This window comes from Talpa occidentalis, unplaced genomic scaffold (genome assembly GCF_014898055.3).
Source record: "Talpa occidentalis isolate TD23 unplaced genomic scaffold, MPIMG_talOcc4v2.1 talOcc4.5, whole genome shotgun sequence".
NCBI lineage: Eukaryota > Metazoa > Chordata > Mammalia > Eulipotyphla > Talpidae > Talpa > Talpa occidentalis.
This window is the reverse complement of record NW_023604861.1, coordinates 120762282-120781258: the sequence shown is the minus strand read 5'-3', so window position 1 is coordinate 120781258 and position 18977 is coordinate 120762282. Positions and strand designations below refer to the sequence as shown.

Sequence of the window (18977 nt, the reverse complement as noted above, 5' to 3'; positions counted from 1 at the left end):
ACCTCAATAAATTTTTTTTAAAAATGTGTTTATCTCAATAGCAAATAAGATCTTTTTTTTTTTTTTTTAAGATTTATTTATGTATACAAGAACTGGGGCACAGGCCAGAGGTGTGTGTGTGTGTGTGTGTGTGGCGCAAGAGTGAGAGGATTCATCAGAGACAGAGTGGGGAACAGACTAGGTGGATTGACTGAAATACACTGCTGAGGGGAGCAGAGGGCGAGTCAGGAGAGGTCTGCTGCACCATGTGGGTACCTCCCTGGCTGGGGATCGAACTTGTGCTGCAATGGCTGCGAATAGTTTCATAAGTTGCGTCTTAACCCCTTGTGCCACCAGGGAGGCCCCATAAATACTATCTTTTAAAAAAGGGATGACTTCTTTTCCCTAAAAAACCCAATTAAGCAGGTAAAGAAATACTATCTCTTTTTTACAAATATTTATTAATATTTTCAATTCAATATTTTGTAAGAAAAATGTTCCTCACTCTTAGGAATGACAAACTTAAAACAACACAATCCTAAATAATTAGGGCTATTACTTTATCTTTGTCTAATACATTGTGTAGCAACAGCTACACCCAGTGGCCATAGTTAAGTAGTGAAGTTTCCTAGCTACATTACAGTAAAAAATAAATTTGGGAATAGCAATTTTTCAATTGAAGATTTTAAAGTGTTATCTTTCACTACAAGTTATGTTTTAAGGAAACACTCAATTTTTGGATGAACAAGACCTTAGCCCATGTCTGAAGCAAGTGTTCTGTGAAAAAATAGCTAAAATCAAATTCAAACCAAAGAGAGAATGAACAGATACTTTATTGCTCACCTTTCACACAAAGCACGCCTCTAGCCACTTTCTTTCACAGCTTGACAACGTATACAAAAACCCAGCAAGAACCATCAGTTGGATTTCAGTAAAGGAGAATGTAAAACATCAACTCAGCCAGGCTTTTGTTTTCTGCAGCAATAATAAAGGGCCTCCTGCACTAAGCAAAAATCTGTCCTCTTACTTGGTAGTGCATTTCTTCCATTACAAAAAAAGTCTCCTGTCCAAAGCAAACTAAATTGTATTTGCTGAGCCAGTGGTATTAACTCGTGCATTAAACAAATTTCAGTTTGCTGTTTCTTCTAGCAGATTTCAAGTAAAAATAAGGTTAAAGGAGGAACTTGTTTTGAATGGATGCAGGTCAGTTTGAATTGCTATACTTAACTAAATGCCTACATTTACTATAGGTTCACAACTTAGTTTGCTTTTTTATAGTCTTTACGGATTTTGGCCGTGTTCAAGGTTTTCAGAGTTGAGCATATGGTACAGTATTCCATCAAAAAGATAAGGCTACTGAATGTGCTATCTGCAGAAGAGCTCATTTAATAGGAACTGACCTAGAAGTTCTATCATGAAGCAGATGTGGCATAACCTCTCTGAATAAAAAACCAATCAGGGCAGAACTGTGCTTGGAAAATAGGTATTAGAATACTTTAAAGAAAACACATAAAAATGCATCATTAATATGAGGAAGGTTTCCTAGTTGTAAATCTAAAAAAATCTAGGAGAAACCTCATTTTTCAAAACTGCATATTGAAAACTACTTATTCAAGTAATTTCTTCAAAAAAGTATGCATGTTCTGACTGTGGAATTAGTCTACTGGTCAATTAAAGGCAATTTTAATTACCTTTTAAAAAATTCTTCATACAAAGGAGAGATGTTGCATGTGTTTCTCAAATAAACAGCATTATGTAAGTCCATTAAAAAAAAAAAAATCAAAACAACAGAAGAATGAAGACCTACAAATGCTATGCCAAGCAGGAATCTGCCTGCCATCTGTGGTCTCACATTAATTCAAAATAGATGCTGGATTCAGGTTCTGAAACTAAGTTTCTATTACTTGAGCTCTAGCAAAACATAAGGTTGTGTAGCCTCAACTAGTATAATGTCTTCCCTGTCCAAATCCAGAATGATTATATTGATAACCTCCATGCTGGAAGTGCTGTTCAAATTGTCCCCCTTGGTGATAATTCTGGCTCCCCCTTCCAGCCCAACCTCCTCCCTGGCCACCACGTCCACCTCGGCCTCCACGTCCACCTCGGCCTCCACGACCACTGCCTCGATCACCATGGTGCCCTCCATCTTGGTATCTATTGTCTTGCTGGTATCCACCACCCTGGTACCCACTTCCTGTGTATGTAGATGTTTGGAAGCCACCATAACCACCTTGATAGCCACCACTGTGGCCACCATGATAGCCACCTGGTTGGAAACCTGAATCTCGATAACCACCATCTTGGTATCCACCACCTCCTCCACTCCCTCCATCTGTCCAGCCTCCTTGGTGCTTATTTCCTCTTCCTCCCCCTCGGCCACTATGGTCATAGCCACCACGTCCACCTCTCCCTCCTCCTTGATCATGACCTCCTCGTCCTCCATAAGAAGAATGTTCATAACCACCTCTCCCTCCTCCTCGGCCTCCTCCTTGCTGCTGGGGGCCATCTTGCCTTTTCTGCCATGGTGGCATCTCTGGGGGTGGAGGTTCAATTTCATTGGGTCTACCTCCTCTGTCAGGAACCCGGCCCATCAACACCTATGGGATAAGAAAGATATTTGAAATTCACTTTATAAATAAAAATAAATGCATTTAAAAGAAAATTAAAAGTACTCTATAATCACCTTATTGATGGCACAAGCAGTCTTTTCTCTTACAGAACCACTACTTGTCCTTAAAATCTTTGACAAGTCTTGTCTTGCAGCCAAAAGATGGGCAACAGAAATAGCACTTTTAGGAGATAAGACTGAGCGTTTTGGCTGGTAAACCTTTGCTAATTTTTCTGTTTGACTCTGTTGAAAGAAAGTATTTAAAGACAAATGTCAATTTTTAAAATAACATAGAAACACTCTACTAAACAGGTTAAAGCTACAGATGGGAAGACAAAGCTGTATATACTCTAATCATTACGCCAATCTAGTCCAGAACTATTTTATAGCATTGCAAACAGACCTGCTAATATGCAAGGAATTATAGCAGGGGACAGGTGAAGGAAGGATACAGAGGGGAGAGGGACTTCCTCTAGGACTGCTGAATTAAGAGGTAAAATGGATTCCTCTTGCCATTAATCAAACATTTTCATCTACCTATTGAAATAAAGGAATGTAAGCCCATTTCAGAAATTTTTCTTCTATCTTACTTTACTAGAGATAAAAAATTATAAGCTGCAACTAATTTCTACTAAGTATGTTAAGTGATATATTTCTTTTAAAAGTAATACCCCTCTTAATATTCCTCTATTATAAATAAGAAAAAAGAAAGGCCTGCTTTAAGTATTTAGTAGAAGTCTAAATTAATGATTAAGATTGCTAGCTCCAGAGAGATTAAATCATTAGGCAATTTGGAAACTTGGATTAGTCATTTAAATGTATTTGAAACACAGACAAAAAAATAAATGAGCAGAGAGTTAAAAGGGAAAATCCCCAAGAGCATGTAAGTTTAAACAAATACAAAAAATTTTTTTGGACAGGAATCAATTAAATGCAAATCAAAGTAGCCTAAGTTTTGGGACACAATAATGTCCTATCTGCAAATTTTAATTAGCAAATTAAATTGCTAGCATAAATTATAGTAAACAAATAATTTAAAAATTTATTATTTTAGTAATTTTAAGATATTCTCTTTGTTCTGCTCACAAATGGGAATCTGTAGTGAGATCTACAATAACTTTGTTGAAAAATACTAAAAATTGGAAAAAATAAATTCTTTATTGCTAAATAGCTTAAAGAGTGGCTACTTAGCAATTCATTAAAGAACAATTTCTATATGTCCTCATATTTCTATTGTAATCGCCACTGTATCTAAACTGAGCTAGGAATGTAGAAAGATCCTGTCTACAAATACTCTACTCTTTTAAATTATTTAATGTATACCTTAGCTCTGTCAGACCAGCCAAAGGACTGGACAGTGACATCCAAACGTTTTATTAGCAGCTTCCTCCGAACTTCATATTCATTGGCTATGGCTTGGTTAATTGCTTCTATCTTTTCCTGAAATGAAATTTAAAAAAGTAGAATTTAAATCAGATAGATTTCCCCCGTTCCAAAAGGAAAGAAACTATTTCACTCATTACTGAACCACAAAATATCCAACAATATGTTATAATAACAACTTACTAAAATGACCCTGTCTCAAAGCATAATAAAGAATATGTAAGTACAAAATTTTCATTTAGCTTTTCCATAATTCACTGTGTGAAGCTCAGCTCTACTCAGTTTTTGGCTTGAAGGCAACCATTTGGTAACTAGGAATATGCATCATCGTGAACTTCAATTTACTCTAAAGAGCTGTGTGAGATATTTACATTATGAGAAAAACGCTTCTAATACTAAACAAATAAAATTATTCTGCATAAATCTTAATATTCACAAAAACTGATTCTAACGATGTTCATCAAAAATGACACATTTGAGGACAACATAAAAATCAAGAAATAGATGGTTCCTTATAAAGTTTACTCAAGATGATCACCACTCACCCAGTGGGCTGGTCCCATTGACTTCTTCAATAAAGGCTTTCCCACATGATTAGGTGGAACTTTTGCTAATGTTTCCTTTAACTGACACAAAAACATAAATATATGAACAAATAAATCTAAAAATAAAACATATCCTCCTTATCTTCCCAATTCCCATCATATCTTGCCATCCTGAGAGAAGATTCCTGACAGAGACAAAGGTGGAGGATGTTTTGAAATGTAAAAGACCCACACATTAATGACACTCGCTTGTCCCACTCCTTATATACCTCTAGAAGTATGATTTCTTCACTGTACCTACAATAGTGCCTCAAAACAGCAGGCACTCAATGTTTATTTGCTGGATGGATGAATGAACATACAGAAAAATACGGACTAAGGAGATACTGCTGCTCCCCTGGAGTGTTCAGCCAGATTGGTGCATCATGGTGTCCACCTACCCCATAATGCAAATGTACCAATTCTTAAGAGTCAGGCAGAGATGCACAGAGAGAATACCTCTGCTATAATAAATATCATTCTCTTCTTTCATTAACATTTTATTAAAATTGTTAATTCCTAATCAAATACACACAAAAAACTCTCCACTGTTAATAAGGTATGGCGTTTAAAATAACTAACTTATTTCCATATATAACAGCTTGTTATCAACAAATTTAGTTTGCCAACTGAAATGTAAGACTTAGAATGGACTAGAAACCAAAAACATTAGCATCTTTTCTGTCCAGTCAACGGGAGGAGGGTGGTAACCTAAAAATTAACTGCATCAAAGTTCAATGATAAAATAAAATATTGTTTAAAAGGATTTAAGTCTTAATTCTTTTTACATTGCATCTATCTTATTTCAGCTTATAAATCAAAGTGAAAATTTTCTTTTTAGAAAAATAATCATACTAACACGTTAAAAACACTAATTTCTCTTTAAGGTATCTATCCAGGATTTAAACCCCAAATTCATTTAGTAACAGTTATTTGATAACATGTACATTAGGTTCCCAATAAGAGAAATTAGCTTGCTCCATTTCAAACAAATGTAGGACTATCCCTTTAATACACTACAATCTGGTACTAAAGGTCTTACTTTTTTTTCAATCCCGCTGAAGAATTGGAACATAGTTATATTGGCTGGAGGTTTGGACATTCCTAGAGCAATACATATGCCTTTCAACTCTTGAAAGACCTCACTACCGCCTCCTTCTTGAGCTTTTTTTGGAGGAGTATTCACACAGAGCATTCTGGCAGCTTCTAGTTCTGAGATGAGGTATGCTGAAGTAAACAAAATAAGATTTCAAAATGAGTTATAGCTACAGTTAATAGTCATAAATCTGGAGTCACAACTCTATAGACCTAATGATATGTAACTTTTAAAGCTGCAAGAATGGATAAAAACAAGAAAGGAAAACCATTGTTACCTGTAAATGATGTAACATTTACACTAGCTCTAATTCAGGTGTTTAATCAACATATAATAATGACCTATTTAAAAATAAGCAATTCTTTGAAAACAAAGGATCAAGATAGATCACATCTAAAAACCAGTGAATTCCACTCTACCAAGGAGCCTCCAGAACAGGGGTTGGCATCTGTTATTAAGTTTGCAAAAGGCAGCAGCTGACTAGTTATCAGTGAGAGCTAAAGAGATTATTTTCCCCCCTTCTTACAAATGACATCCACCAGTGATATAACTACCTTGCCTTCCAGTATTTAGGCAGTCTCTCTAGAAAATTGGTATGAAACATATATAAGCAGTCAAAGTTCAGTGTACAGAAAGTGGGAAAGGCATTAACTCTCAAAAGTTCCTTTCCCAGTATCTGACTGTCACCCTTCAGCTGTTCACAAAACCCCCTATTACATCTACATTCTTCTTAAGATTCCCTTCCCCCAACTTTCCTTATCCCTATTCTCTCCTCCAAAAACAAAACAAAACAAACAAAACTTTCTAATCACTTCTTGGCATCAGCAACATCCCCCTGTGTGTCGATTTCAACCATGTGTAATGAAGGCTGCAATGTGCTTTAGATAATTCAGTTCAATCTGAATTCAGTCTTATTCCTTTAACCTACCGAAGAACATTTACATTTTTATAAAGATTAATAATCATTTGTTTCTGAGGATTTCAGGTTATGTGACAAAGTGAGCACCTCTGACAATGTAAGGAAGATAGTTTTGGAAAAAGACATTTTCTAGGTTATTTTAAGTCCTCATAGAAGTACAAAAGAAGGGTCAGTTCCAATATCTCATTTCCTATACCCAAGGTGTAATGTTACAGGTACAGGCATCCTAATTTTGGCAGATTATTTCTGATAAATACAGCTAAAGTTTCTGGAAACTTCTAAATTCTAAGTCATTCCAAATAGGCTTACAAAAATCTTAACATGTTCTAAATAGTAAACGGTATGAGTTTATACATCAAAACATTAAACCACTGTCATGGAAAATAATCACTGTTTTGATAAATAAGGTTTTACTGGAACACTGCTACACTCATTCATTTATGTATCATTTGAGGCTGTTTATATACTATAATGGCAGAGTTAAGTAGTTGTGACAGATATACCTTACAGCCACAACATGAAAAATATTTACTATCTGGCCCTTTAAGAAAGAGGTTGCCAACCCTTGTTCTAGAAAAATCATATATGATTTAATAAGCTGGTTCTCTAAATTTGGGACAACACAGGTCCGCATTCATAAAATTAGTTCACCAATACAAATACCATCAAAAAACATTAATTGTAACTGATGTGGCTGAAGTACTAGGAACGGCAATGAAAACATGATACAAAACAAAAAGGTTTATCTTTATTGACGATCTAGTTAAGGATGAAGAATATATGCACAGATGACTAGTTCTTCATCTTTTAGGTACTCAGAGTTAACTTACTTTACCTAAGGGAAATAACCCAACACCAGAAAAGTCAATAAACAGCTAAACCAGTTTTTAACCTGACATAATAAAAAGTTTTTTTAGCCACTCATTCAAACTACTTTTTCTATTTTACTAACAATTCTAATGAGGTTGGTTTACCTCCTCCCTCAAACACAATGTATTAAAAAATTCAAATTAGGTAAGAGAGCCATAAGAAGCAAAATTATAGCATCAAGATGTGACAATACTTGCAAAGATGAGAAATAGTTACACAAAGTGAGTAGAGAATATGTATATAAATACTAGAATGAAAGTAAGGCTACAATCTGAAGGGACTATTTTAGGAAGGGAAATAACAGCAGCAAAGATAAACAGAAGCAAGTGAGAAGTGAGTAGTGTGTGTGCGTTGAGTGTGTGTGTGAAGAACTCAAAGAACAGAATACTTTTAGTTGATTCAGTCATTTTCTTGAGGAGTAAAGAGTTAAATATTCTTGTAGAGCTTTTGAAGTGGAGCACATTAAAATGTATAATTATGGCCATGTATCTAACATAATAATGTCCAACACAGTCTACTTAAGAAACAAGAGTTAAATGTATTTTATAAATGTATTTTATAAGTAAATATTAGCACTAAAAATTCTGAGCTCTTTGGAAGCATTAGCAATTCAGGGTCATAACTAAGCTATCAACACATGTTATCTACCTATGTAAGACAACATATTCTAAGTGCCAAATATTTGGTATTGGTAAGGACACACAGTGCTACAAAGGAAGAATCAATAAATGCACAGTGGCTGAGTCGGTTAGAAGAATATTGAATGCATGTACACAGCAGTATCAATACCTAAAGCAGTATCTAACATTATGTTCACATATCCTCCAGTAACAATCATTTGACAAAAGGAAAGTGAAGTGATTCTGGAATAACTTAGTGCCTAAGTATAATGGGAACCTATGAACACGTTTTAAAAACAGATTCTTTAAAATTACAGATTCTTTAAAATTGGAATTGTATCATTTTTCAGAAGATCAGTGCATTCCTAAAGATAAACAGCGGAAAAAACTCATTAACTGTGTTTGTTATAATGACTATAATATTCTGTAAACCAAAGTTTAATCTAAATGTGTTTTCAGAATGCTGCAAAAATTTCAAGTTAAGACTAGTGGTTGAGTTTATTGGAAAGTTTAAGGCCAAAAAAGTTGTGAACCCACTTGCCGTTTTCATGGTGACAAGAAAAATGAGTTCACATATAATAAACATGAAAGAACTTTTCATAAAAATTGATTTCTAGCATAACCACCTACTACAGTATTTCAGAAAATTTCACACTGTAATTTGACATATTAGCAAAGCAAATCAAACCTTTCAATTAGCCCCAATGGGATATCAGTAAGACAAAGAATTTTAAATTAGCTTTAAAAAAAACTTTATTATTCCCCCACTTTCTTTTTATTTGAAAATTTGCTTCTAGTCTAGACCACTCAGGCTGAATAATCACACACCTGAAACATTCCAGCACTAACTTTGTTCACCAGAGGTGAATCACAACAGTCTGAGTAGCACCAAAATTATCTGATAAAAGAACAGCAATTACAAAACAATGCTACTGGTGCACAGGCCCACCATTTGCTTTTTAATCAGAAATTTAACAAAAGTTTTATTTAAAAGTAGTATTTTTGAATTAACTCTATAGTGAAACTAAACAATAACAACTGGTTTAAGTCATGGAAGACATAAACAGAAAATAGTTACATTTAGTAGCCAAGAACTTACTGAGCAGAAGGAGGCAGTTCTTTTGAACAAGAAGGCGCTTGGTCACATCCCCAGATGTCAGTGAAAGATATGGACAGTTCATCTCCCCTAGTAGCCCACTCACCTCAAGCTGGAATTCTTCAGCTTCACTTGGGCCTTTTAAGAATTAAAATGATTATACTTAATAAAAAAATATTGTTTTTCCAACTAGCAAAACAATTGTATATAAATTGAAATTTTCAATAGGATGTTCCCAATACAAGTTCCTTTCCCTTCTAAGACCATCCTTATATCACTGGTAATTTTCTTGTTCTTCAACTATTTTCATTGGGTTGAGACTATGTAATGGCTTCTTAATTTCTGCTCCAGTGGATCTAATTTTCTGTGTGTTTTCAAAAATTCTTTATAGTCTTTCTACTTTGCCTTTTCCAGCATATAATATAGTTGTCTCTATTAGATATATGTAGTAGCTACTGATTGCTTCCACAAACATTCCCTTTGTGCCAGATTGGTATTCTCACTATCCCAGCAACTGTCAATCTCATTTTCACTTGTATGCCTTCATTTAAATTTATTCCCTGTGACTGACTGGCTCTCTGCCCTCTACTCTCTCCTCCTTTATAATATACTATTTATCTACCCCAGTCCTATCTTCTTGCTCCTTGGGGAAGCCTTTCCCAAGTACTGTCACACTCACTGGTTTCTTCTCACCACGAACCATGAAGTAAATAACCACTACACTAATGTCCAATTTCATTTATGTCTAATATTTCCAGTTAGATTAATTTTGACAATAGTCAACATACTTGCAGTTCTATATTCCCAAGCAGCATAGAGTTCATTTTATGTACCAAGGGAAAACAATGCTTTTTTTTTTTTTTTTAAAGATTTATCTATTTATGCATACAAGAACTGGGGCACAGGCCAGATGTGCTGGGGGTGAGAGGACTCACCAGAGACAGAGTGGGGAACAGAGAAGCAGACTGATTGAAATACACTGCTGAGGGGAGCAGCGGGCGAGACAGGAGAGGTCTGCTGCATCATGTGGGTTGCTCCCTGGCAGGCCTGGGATTGAACTCATGCTGCAGATGCTGCGGATAGCCTCAGTGCTGTGCTCAACTCCCTGCGCCACCAGGGAGGCCCAACAATGCTTACTTTCTTACTGTTTTTATGGTTCTCCAGTGAACAGCAGAGTGTTAAAAATTAACTAACAAACTTTGAGAGTCATTTGACCTGAGTCTATTTTCTTATCTGTAAAATGGGAAGACTGAATTTATCCATGGTTTGCAAACTCTGTTCTATAAACACTAAAGTTCCACAGCACTCCTTCAGAGGCAGCTGTGGAAGAAGAGGAGGTTAGTTACACTAATAGTGGTCCCATTTAACATCCATTACAACAGCTATACTTCTACCTGTTTTATAAATTGGTTTCTAGATAATGCTTTTGTTTGAACTAAGGGGCTACAGATTAATAGTTATCATCTAGTATAAGTGTTTTCAAAAGTTCCAACAATCTCTGAAATGTTAGGTTAAGAGGCAGTACAGCATTAAGAGGACTGGATCTCAAATTTGACTTCTGGGGTTGAATCCTGGCTGTGTGGCCTCAGGCAATGTATTTGACCTCATTGTACTTCTTTGTTTAATATAGAAAAGAATAATAAAACCTGCCTTAAGGGGTTGCCTTGAGATCTGAATGAGTTAACAAAGGTACAGTGCTTAGAACACAGTGAATGCTCAATATGTGTAAACTACTGCTATCATTACTGTTACATTATACTCTCTATAATATTTAGTACTGAATGCAAATAACATGCACAAATTCAATATATGAATCATGTAGAGCTAAGCTCTTCAAAATAGGATTCTGGGGGGAAAAAAAGGGATTACATGTTCAGTTCTCCGTAAGGGTAGGTTAATAGGTGGGCATTTTTCTTTGTCTTATAGGTTCACCTATGACAGGAGGGAACAAGATGGTCAAGGTCAGGTGACAAGTTTTTATCTCTTTTGCAGAATCCACAAGCTAGTGCTAAAGCGAAGACAAAACAGCTTTCGATGCCATAAATCTGACGGTGCTGGATCTGGCTGTACTGAATCTAGTCGTGCACTCCTGTGATACAGAAAGCGGATCATAATACACTTAGTCTTAATAAATGTTCTCTTTCTCCCCATGTATAAAAGACTTATTATGCATTTACTTTACATGTTATATGTACTTCTGTAACGTGGTAGCCCTAAAAGGAAAAAACATCCCAATTTCTAGTTTCAGTCACCAATGTAAGACTTCAAAAATCATGTCTTGAAATGAATGGAAAGTCTATATACACAATTACTGTCACTGCTTTTCTGTATCTCAGTGAAAATAGGGTCTTTTCAACTCCTTCCAATTTTTAATAGTTGCATGACTACATTCTGATTTTTCAACTTCTGAACCACCTTATCTCTACACACAGTGGAGGAAAAACATCTGATTTCTTCACAAAACTTTTTTAGGATTAAGAACTTGAATTTTCTACTTTAATAATAATCATGTTCAACTGACAATACCCCACTTTTTAGCTTTTGCACCTAAAATCGAATCTTTACTTACTGTTAGTTGCTTGTACATTTTCCTCTAGTTTACAGAGCACTCTTAATTCAGACACCAGCCAAGCACAGAGTTTGGTAAACTCAGGTGAACTGGCTCCACCAGAGATTGCCTGAGACAGAGCGCCATCTTCTAGCAAAGATCCCTTGTAACTGCCGGGGGAGAAATGACACTTCAGAATAATATAAAATCACACCAATGTTTTACAGATATGTTTATCTGTATAATTGAACAATAGTTTAATAATAAATTACGGCCAATTTCTAAACTCACGAAATTTAGCATGACATTGAACCATTAGAAAATTAAGCTAAATGGTAACTGCTCAGCCCTTCACAAATGTGAAATTTAACAGAATCACATAAAATACTAAGTTGTTTCAACTTGTGTATATTTACCTAAAAGTGTACAAAGGCTTACTCACTTATTTTTACTGAATGGTACATTATAACCAGATTAACAAGAGATAGTTAATGATACCTTAAAATTTCAGAAATAAAACTTGTTTTATTTTCCAAATATTTTTTCCAAAAAGTAATTAGGTTAGGTTTGCCCCCCACCTTAAGTTTAATTAATTTTTTTTTTGGGGGGGGGAGTGCAAACTGGTTTATTTTTTAATTTTTAAAGATTTCTTTATTTATTTATACAAGCACTGGGTACAGTCAGAAGCACGGCAGGGTGACAGAATTCGCCAGAGCCAGAGCAGGGAGCAGAGCAGGCAGAAGGACCGAAGTACACTGCTGAGGGGAGCAGTGGGCGGGAGGAGAGGTCTGCGCGCCATGTGGGACCCTTGCTAGTGGCCGGGGAATTGAACTGGTGCTGCAGAGGCTGTGGGCAGCTTCATAGCCCAGCGCTCAACAGCTGCGCCCGCAGGGGAGGCCCCCACCTTAAGTTTTAAATTACTTCCTCCAATCTAGAATATACCTAGAATTAAAGATTTTTGTCATTTTCAAAGTAATTTTAAAATATTTATTCTTTTTTCATTTTTATTGATAGAACATTGCATTACAACACGCGTGAGGTGTGAGCACATCATTAAAAATCAACATATATAATTATCTATATAGTGATATCTTCTATACTAAGTTCACGACTAAAGTCAATTCTATCCTTTACCATTTAAGTGATTCCTTTTACCTGATCTACTTAGTCTCCTAAAAAACACATTCTTCAGAAGATTACTTTATCTTCTTTTTAATGAGATGTTAATAAAACAGTTAAGGTGACACATTAAATATGCGTAAGATAACAAAGAGGGAAGGAAGCACAATGGACCATAGTGGTAAACTACAGTAATTTGGAGGTGGGTGCACTATGTGGCAAGATCTGGTGGGTCATTCAAATATTATCTCAGTTAAAAATAATTAAATAATTTTTAAAATGCATAAGCTAATTCAATAATAAGAGGTATAGAGCTATTAGCGAAACGACAAGCCTCAATCCTTCTAAAATACAATTATATGCTTATATGTAAAATGGAATGGGAAAAAAAATCATACACAAAAAATGAGATTATATGTAATCTGGCATTTATATTCAAAACCACTTATTAACATTAGAATAAGGAGACCAGGCCTAGAAATTTCCCACGTGTGCTACATGTTTAAACCTTTTCAGTTTATTCTACTAGTCAGTGAATTCCTACTATGTGCCAGGCTAGAGATAAAGGAGTCATATAATTATGTCTCAGTCAGTCCTTGAAACTGTTACACGTTCATCAATTAAGGCTGAATGTTAATGACTGTCATCAAACTAGTAACGGTTAAAATTTATAACAAAATTTTCAGAAAATTCTATGGTTAACATTACAACCCACCTCAATTATTTACCGAATTACAAATTATTACAGTACACTTACTTTGATAGTACTCAAGAGAAAAAAACGCTCAAAAGAGGGTAAAAGAACAATTATGCAGAGAAAGGGCATGTCACCAACTGTTATCTCTCCAAGCAGAATCCTCCAAGCAGAATGTGTACATTTAGGTGTCTCCCTCTGTCCTCCCTAATCCTCCTTCAACATGAATCATAAATGTTACTTCTAGGAAGCCCCTAGAGCTTAATTTCCTTTCCCAATAAAGATGCTCTCCTCAATTCTCTCAGCATATTCTCAGAGCAAACGTATCTGTATCCTTCCTTAAGCCCCAATACTGCCACAGAGCAAATGTTCCTCAAAAGTTCACTGGTTTCATGTCTTAGCAAACGATTTAGTTTGAGATGTCTGCCAACAAAAGAGACCATTTCATTTTACTTAAGCTTTAAATCAAAGAAACAGGCCCCCTAAAGCCTGGAATATTCATAAAAATACAGAGCGAGTCCCCATGAAAATAACCATGGTAATGCACTTTGACAAAACTAGTAAGTGCTATCACTTTCTTGCCAAAAAAATTACCAGGACAGCAACTTATTGCAATGGGCAGACCTTGTGAATCCACATGGTGTCCCTCCCTAAAGAAGTAAGGTTCCCCCCAAGGCTTTCCAAGTCACGGAAAAGCCTAGGGCAAGGTTTTGCTAAGGGACTAGTCACCTAATAAATACAGGTAGCTAAATCTGTATTTTTTTCTTTTTGTCACTATACGTGCAGGCAAAACACATGATTTGTTTCTGGAATCACAGTGTGCCCAAGAGGTTCTAAGTTCTCGAGTATTCATCTCCAGCACATCGATCTGGGTGACCCAGTGCGCACAGAAACCCTATTTCCACCTTTGCTGGGTAATTACCAGGCGACAGAAAGCACAGCAAATCTGCCGGCGCTCGGGGGGTGCACCGACCCTCAGGGCATGGCTAGCAGCGGCTCAGTAAGTGCGTGGCAGGGTCCAGGGGAGCTGCCAGTGGCCCCAGGCAGGTGACAGGTCAGGCTGGCGGGGCGGGCGCAGCGCGCGGACAGGGCTCGGGCAGCCTGGGCGCCTGCAGAGATGACTGGGCAAAGCAGGTTTTTTGAGAGGAGTGGGGTGGGGTAGGAGGAGGGGCTCAAGACCGCGGCAGGAAGTTTGGAGGACAAGCAGGACAGCGGAGAATCAACTTCGGCCACCTCTGGAGTGAGGGGGTAGGCAGGGCAGGAGGCGGGGAGCCAGCAAAGCCCGGTGCGGGGATGGCGAGCAGCAGAGCCCAGACAATGACACGCATGACTGGAAAACGCCGCGGGTCACTCGGCGGCGGGGAGCTCGGGGGCGGGCTGGGGACGTGGCCGCCGGGGGGCCCGAGCCGGCGGGGCCAGCCGTGGACGTGGCACTGGGGTCCCGAGGCGACAGGGACGCCGGCGGGAGCGCCGGGCGCGCGGCGTGGAGAGGCAGGTGTCCCGGGCTGCGCCGAGGAGGCGCTCCCGGGGGGCCGCCGGCGTGGGCGTGGGGAGCCCCGGGCCCTGGCAGGCTTACCCTAGATCTTCCAACGACTCCAAGATGTCAGTCTCCATGAGGTCACACTCCATGCTACTGAGGTATTCAAATTTCCGAGTCGTCAGGCTCCCCTCTTCACCGGCAATGCGCACCCTAGCGCATGCGCTGCCGCCCCGGAACTTCCAAATCGACAGCTGGCGCCTCAGACCCCGCACTGCGCATGCCCCGGGCCTGCGCAAGCAACTAGGGCCCGCCTCTCGCTCCACCCCTCACTGGCTGAGGGAGTGCTAGGTAGCAGCCGTGCACATGCGCAGTAGTGACGAGTGAAGCCGGCGGCCCGAAGAAGGGCAGGCGGACTGGCTGCGTGGCAGCTGGGCGTGGGGACCAGTCGAGGGGGGAATGCTTTCACCGCGCTTGGTGGTGGGATGTACGCATGTGCGAATCTTGGGCGAGGCAGGAGGGCGGGGGAGGGGTCTTGGGGCGGGGGGTGTCCCAGGACTTGGGTGGGTGTCGGCTGGGAAAGCCGGGGTCTGCAGCCAGGGAGTTACCTGGACGGTGGGCCGCAGGTAGCTGGTGTTTGGAGCTGTGGCCCAGGGTCCTGGAGAAAGGGAAAAACCCATTCTGATTTCTTAGCCTGGGGGACATGGGCTCGGAAAGTGCCTGGGAAGGCAGATACCAAGACTTGGGATTTCCTTGTGGCTGCTGTAGTCAGTTTTAGGGAGGAGTTAACTTTCCTTTGACACGGATGTATTTGGAGAGGTGTTTCTTTCCCCCCTGCTGCATGCCTACCCACTAAGTCCTTCCCAATACCAAGAATCTTATTTTTTAGGGGGATGGGGAGTTTCATTCTATGCAAATAGAATAATAGAATAAAATATATTTACATCCATGCAGTTTAGACAATAAACCTTTTTTTTTTTTTTTTGCTGTGATGTCCTTGTTTTTGACACCTGACTGGGTAAAACATTCGGTTCACGATAAGTTCAGATTTCTTGGCACATATTAACCCTTTGCACTCCGAACCATTCTGGACATTGGCTACCAATGTCCCCTGAGATGGGAAAGCGGAGTGCGAAGGGTTAATTCGGTATGTGCTGAGAAATTACTGGAAAATGAGAAAGTTTTCAAAGTGATGGCATATTTGCAAAATTGTATGTAACTGTAAGTTGGCATGTTACATTCCGTAGGCATTTTAAAAGTTTGCACCTTGGTACCAGTAGATTTTATTGTGTGGTATCTTACTGTGTAATGGAATAAATACCCCAATTCTTAATCATACCGTTTTCAGTTCCTTAGTTTGAATCATCTGCCATAGGGTAAGGAATTAACATTCAATTAACATTCATTATTAGGAATTAACATTCATTATCCCCTCACTGTGTGCTTGATGGGGTATTACTCCCTTAATGTGTGTTATTTTATGCAATCATAAGACTTTGAGTATTACTTCCATTTTACAGTTGCAGATATTAAGCTTCAGTGACTGATCTGTAAAAAATCCTAAGGCTAATAAGTTGAAATTTGAGAAAGGCATATCTGTGTCTCCTTTTTATTTAATTAAAGATTTATAAGCAGGATGTGAAGAGATAGGAAGACGTGGCAAGATGAATTTGCTTAAGCTTGTATATGTTGTACCATATTATTACTTTATTATAATGGGAATGGGATAATTATCCTCATGCATTTAATGGAACATGCTAACAAAACAGCAACACTTGGCAGCTCTCTTGCCCACCTGTGACTATGCAGGTGACTTTCCTTTTCTTTCTCCTTTTCCTAACAAACCTATCTTTGTAAAATGTGTGTGTGTGGGGGAGTTAATGCTTATTGCCAAATCAAGGTGAGAAAAGAAATGGTTTCATTCTTGACTCTTTGATGTAAGTTGGAACACAAAATATTACTGAATGAGCAAGTGTGGACTCCCTGAAATTTTATATACTCTTTTTAATGCAAATCATTGGCTTAACTGAAGGGTTGCCAACATGAAGTTTTTTAAAAAAAGTATTTTAAATAATTCTTTAAAGAATTGAATCTTGCTGCAATAAAAACTGCTTTAAAAAGTAAGTGTTGCCATAATGTCTATAGATCTACTAGGAATAGTTCACATTTTATTTTGAAATGGTTTGTATTGTAACCTGGATATCTAAAGACCTCATTTAAACTGAATTTAGGAGAACGAAAAGAACACTGATGTGGGAGTTAGGAAGTCCTGTTTTTTTACCTGAGATCAGTACAAGAAAGAATTTTCTAACACTTAGTTGCTTAAGTTCATCAGATATATTTGAGAGATGATAAATTTTCAGAAGGTGTTCAGCTAAAGGCTGGAAAATGACTCATTGATGTGCCCCTGTGAGAGGCGCGGGCATCCTAGTTACCATGTGCTAGCCCATGAATCCCGCACATGACAGATAAACCAGATACACACTGGTCTAATTTAGATGCAGTAAGAGTTTATTAAATTCTAGCCCCAAGGTGGTAAACTACCATTTTTATCAAGCTGAGCACTGTTTTATTTAGCCTGATTAATAAAGAATTTTGAGTCTAGCAATGAAAAGTTGGGAGATTTCATCTATAAATATGGATTTCTGATTCTTTTTGGAAAAAAAAAAAACTCAAATATCTTGGCAACAGTAGGCTGTCATTATCCATCACAGCAATGATTGGCTTGGCTTGAGATGATTATTGATTTGGCATGAATCTGCCAATTTTTTTTGTTTCTGGATCTTTACAAACTATCATACATGTACATCATTTTAACAAAGAGTGATTAAGTTGTGGAGAAGTGACTAAACAAAGGGAAGAGGGTTTAAGCTTCTAGGGGTGGTAAATTGTAGTAAGTATATGGGGAAAATAAAGGAAGATGAGATATTTTGGTAAGGCGGGTTTGTACCAATTCATTTCAGTGTTTACTTCTTCATGGGGCATAAAACTTCTCTGGAGAAGAGGTGTGACAGTCCTCAATTCCCAGCAAATCTGCTTTTTGTCAGGTGATAGAAGCTCTGGAAGACTTCTGAGTCTGCCTTCAGCTCAAAATAATCCATATGCTAAAATAGTGTATTTTGGGGTGGCATATTATTATTTTTAATTTTTATTTTAATTTTGGGGGTTTTGTTTTTCCATATGTGCACATGTTCTACTTACCCTTCACCAGCCCACTGTGTGGGGTGGCATATTTGGATCTTTCACTACTCACATGAAACCTCTATTCACTTAACTCTTTTCATGCCTCTTAATTTTGCAGGAATTGTTTCCTCTGCTTTGTTCTCTTCCTCTCATTCTCTGCCTTCTGGTCAACCTTTACGATTCAGTTTTCTGAGTGCCCGAGGTACATATTCTTTACCTCCTAAAATTTAGCACATTGTTCGAGAACTGTTCCAGGCCAGTCAGTGCCTAGATGCCCTCTGCTTTCTCTGCTGCTTTGCTGTTATTCTGCAGCAACTATCCTCAATTTAGCTGAACTTCCTTGCTCCACAAACGTATTCTCTGACAGTACTACCTAAAATTAATTTTCTTCTTCTGGATTTCTGAGGGATGGTGCCTAGCTTGACCATCAACCATCTAGAGAAATTAAATATAGACTTCTGGGCCCTGCATCTGATGAGTCTTTAGGTCAACATTTATTGGAATCTATTTATTAGGAATCTATTTTTCTTAAAACCACATCAGATGGTTATATAATAAGTCCTTCATCATTTAACAGCTATTAATGTTGTAATTTTATGTTTCTTATTTAATATATTCTGCTCTTTTCTATCCAGTTACTATAAAACCAGGCACATCCTACATATTGCTTAGTACATTGGTACATACACAAAGGCATTAAAAAAAGGTTGATTAGTTGATGACAAGAAAATTTCCCCTTTTCATGAGCAGATTTTGCTTTCTTCTGAAAGAATAAAGTGATTCTTTGCAGGGAATAAATAA

At 37.9% G+C, this 18977-nt stretch overlaps 1 protein-coding gene across 1 annotated transcript; it reads right to left on the bottom strand.

Annotated features, from left to right (window-relative positions):
• Positions 1 to 795: 795 nt before the first annotated feature.
• FAM98A (family with sequence similarity 98 member A) lies at positions 796 to 15255 on the bottom strand. Its single transcript, XM_037528243.2, has 8 exons — positions 15093 to 15255; positions 11725 to 11873; positions 9159 to 9293; positions 5597 to 5781; positions 4516 to 4596; positions 3911 to 4027; positions 2663 to 2830; positions 796 to 2576 (listed from the first exon to the last, which is right to left on the bottom strand). Exons 1-8 carry the CDS (start codon positions 15143 to 15145, stop codon positions 1917 to 1919), a joined length of 1548 nt encoding a protein of 515 aa, XP_037384140.1. The 5' UTR covers positions 15146 to 15255; the 3' UTR covers positions 796 to 1916.
• Between the last annotated feature and the right edge of the window lie 3722 nt (positions 15256 to 18977).

Excerpts from the sequence above, each read along its gene's own strand:
- FAM98A (XM_037528243.2), bottom strand. The coding sequence starts at position 15,145 with ATGGAGTGTGACCTCATGGAGACTGACATCTTGGAGTCGTTGGAAGAT. Across the intron at positions 11,874-15,092 it reads GAGTCGTTGGAAGATCTAGG|TTACAAGGGATCTTTGCTAG; the intron begins GTAAGCCTGCCA and ends CTCCCCCGGCAG. Across the intron at positions 4,597-5,596 it reads TCAGCGGGATTGAAAAAAAA|TTAAAGGAAACATTAGCAAA; the intron begins GTAAGACCTTTA and ends TTTTTGTGTCAG.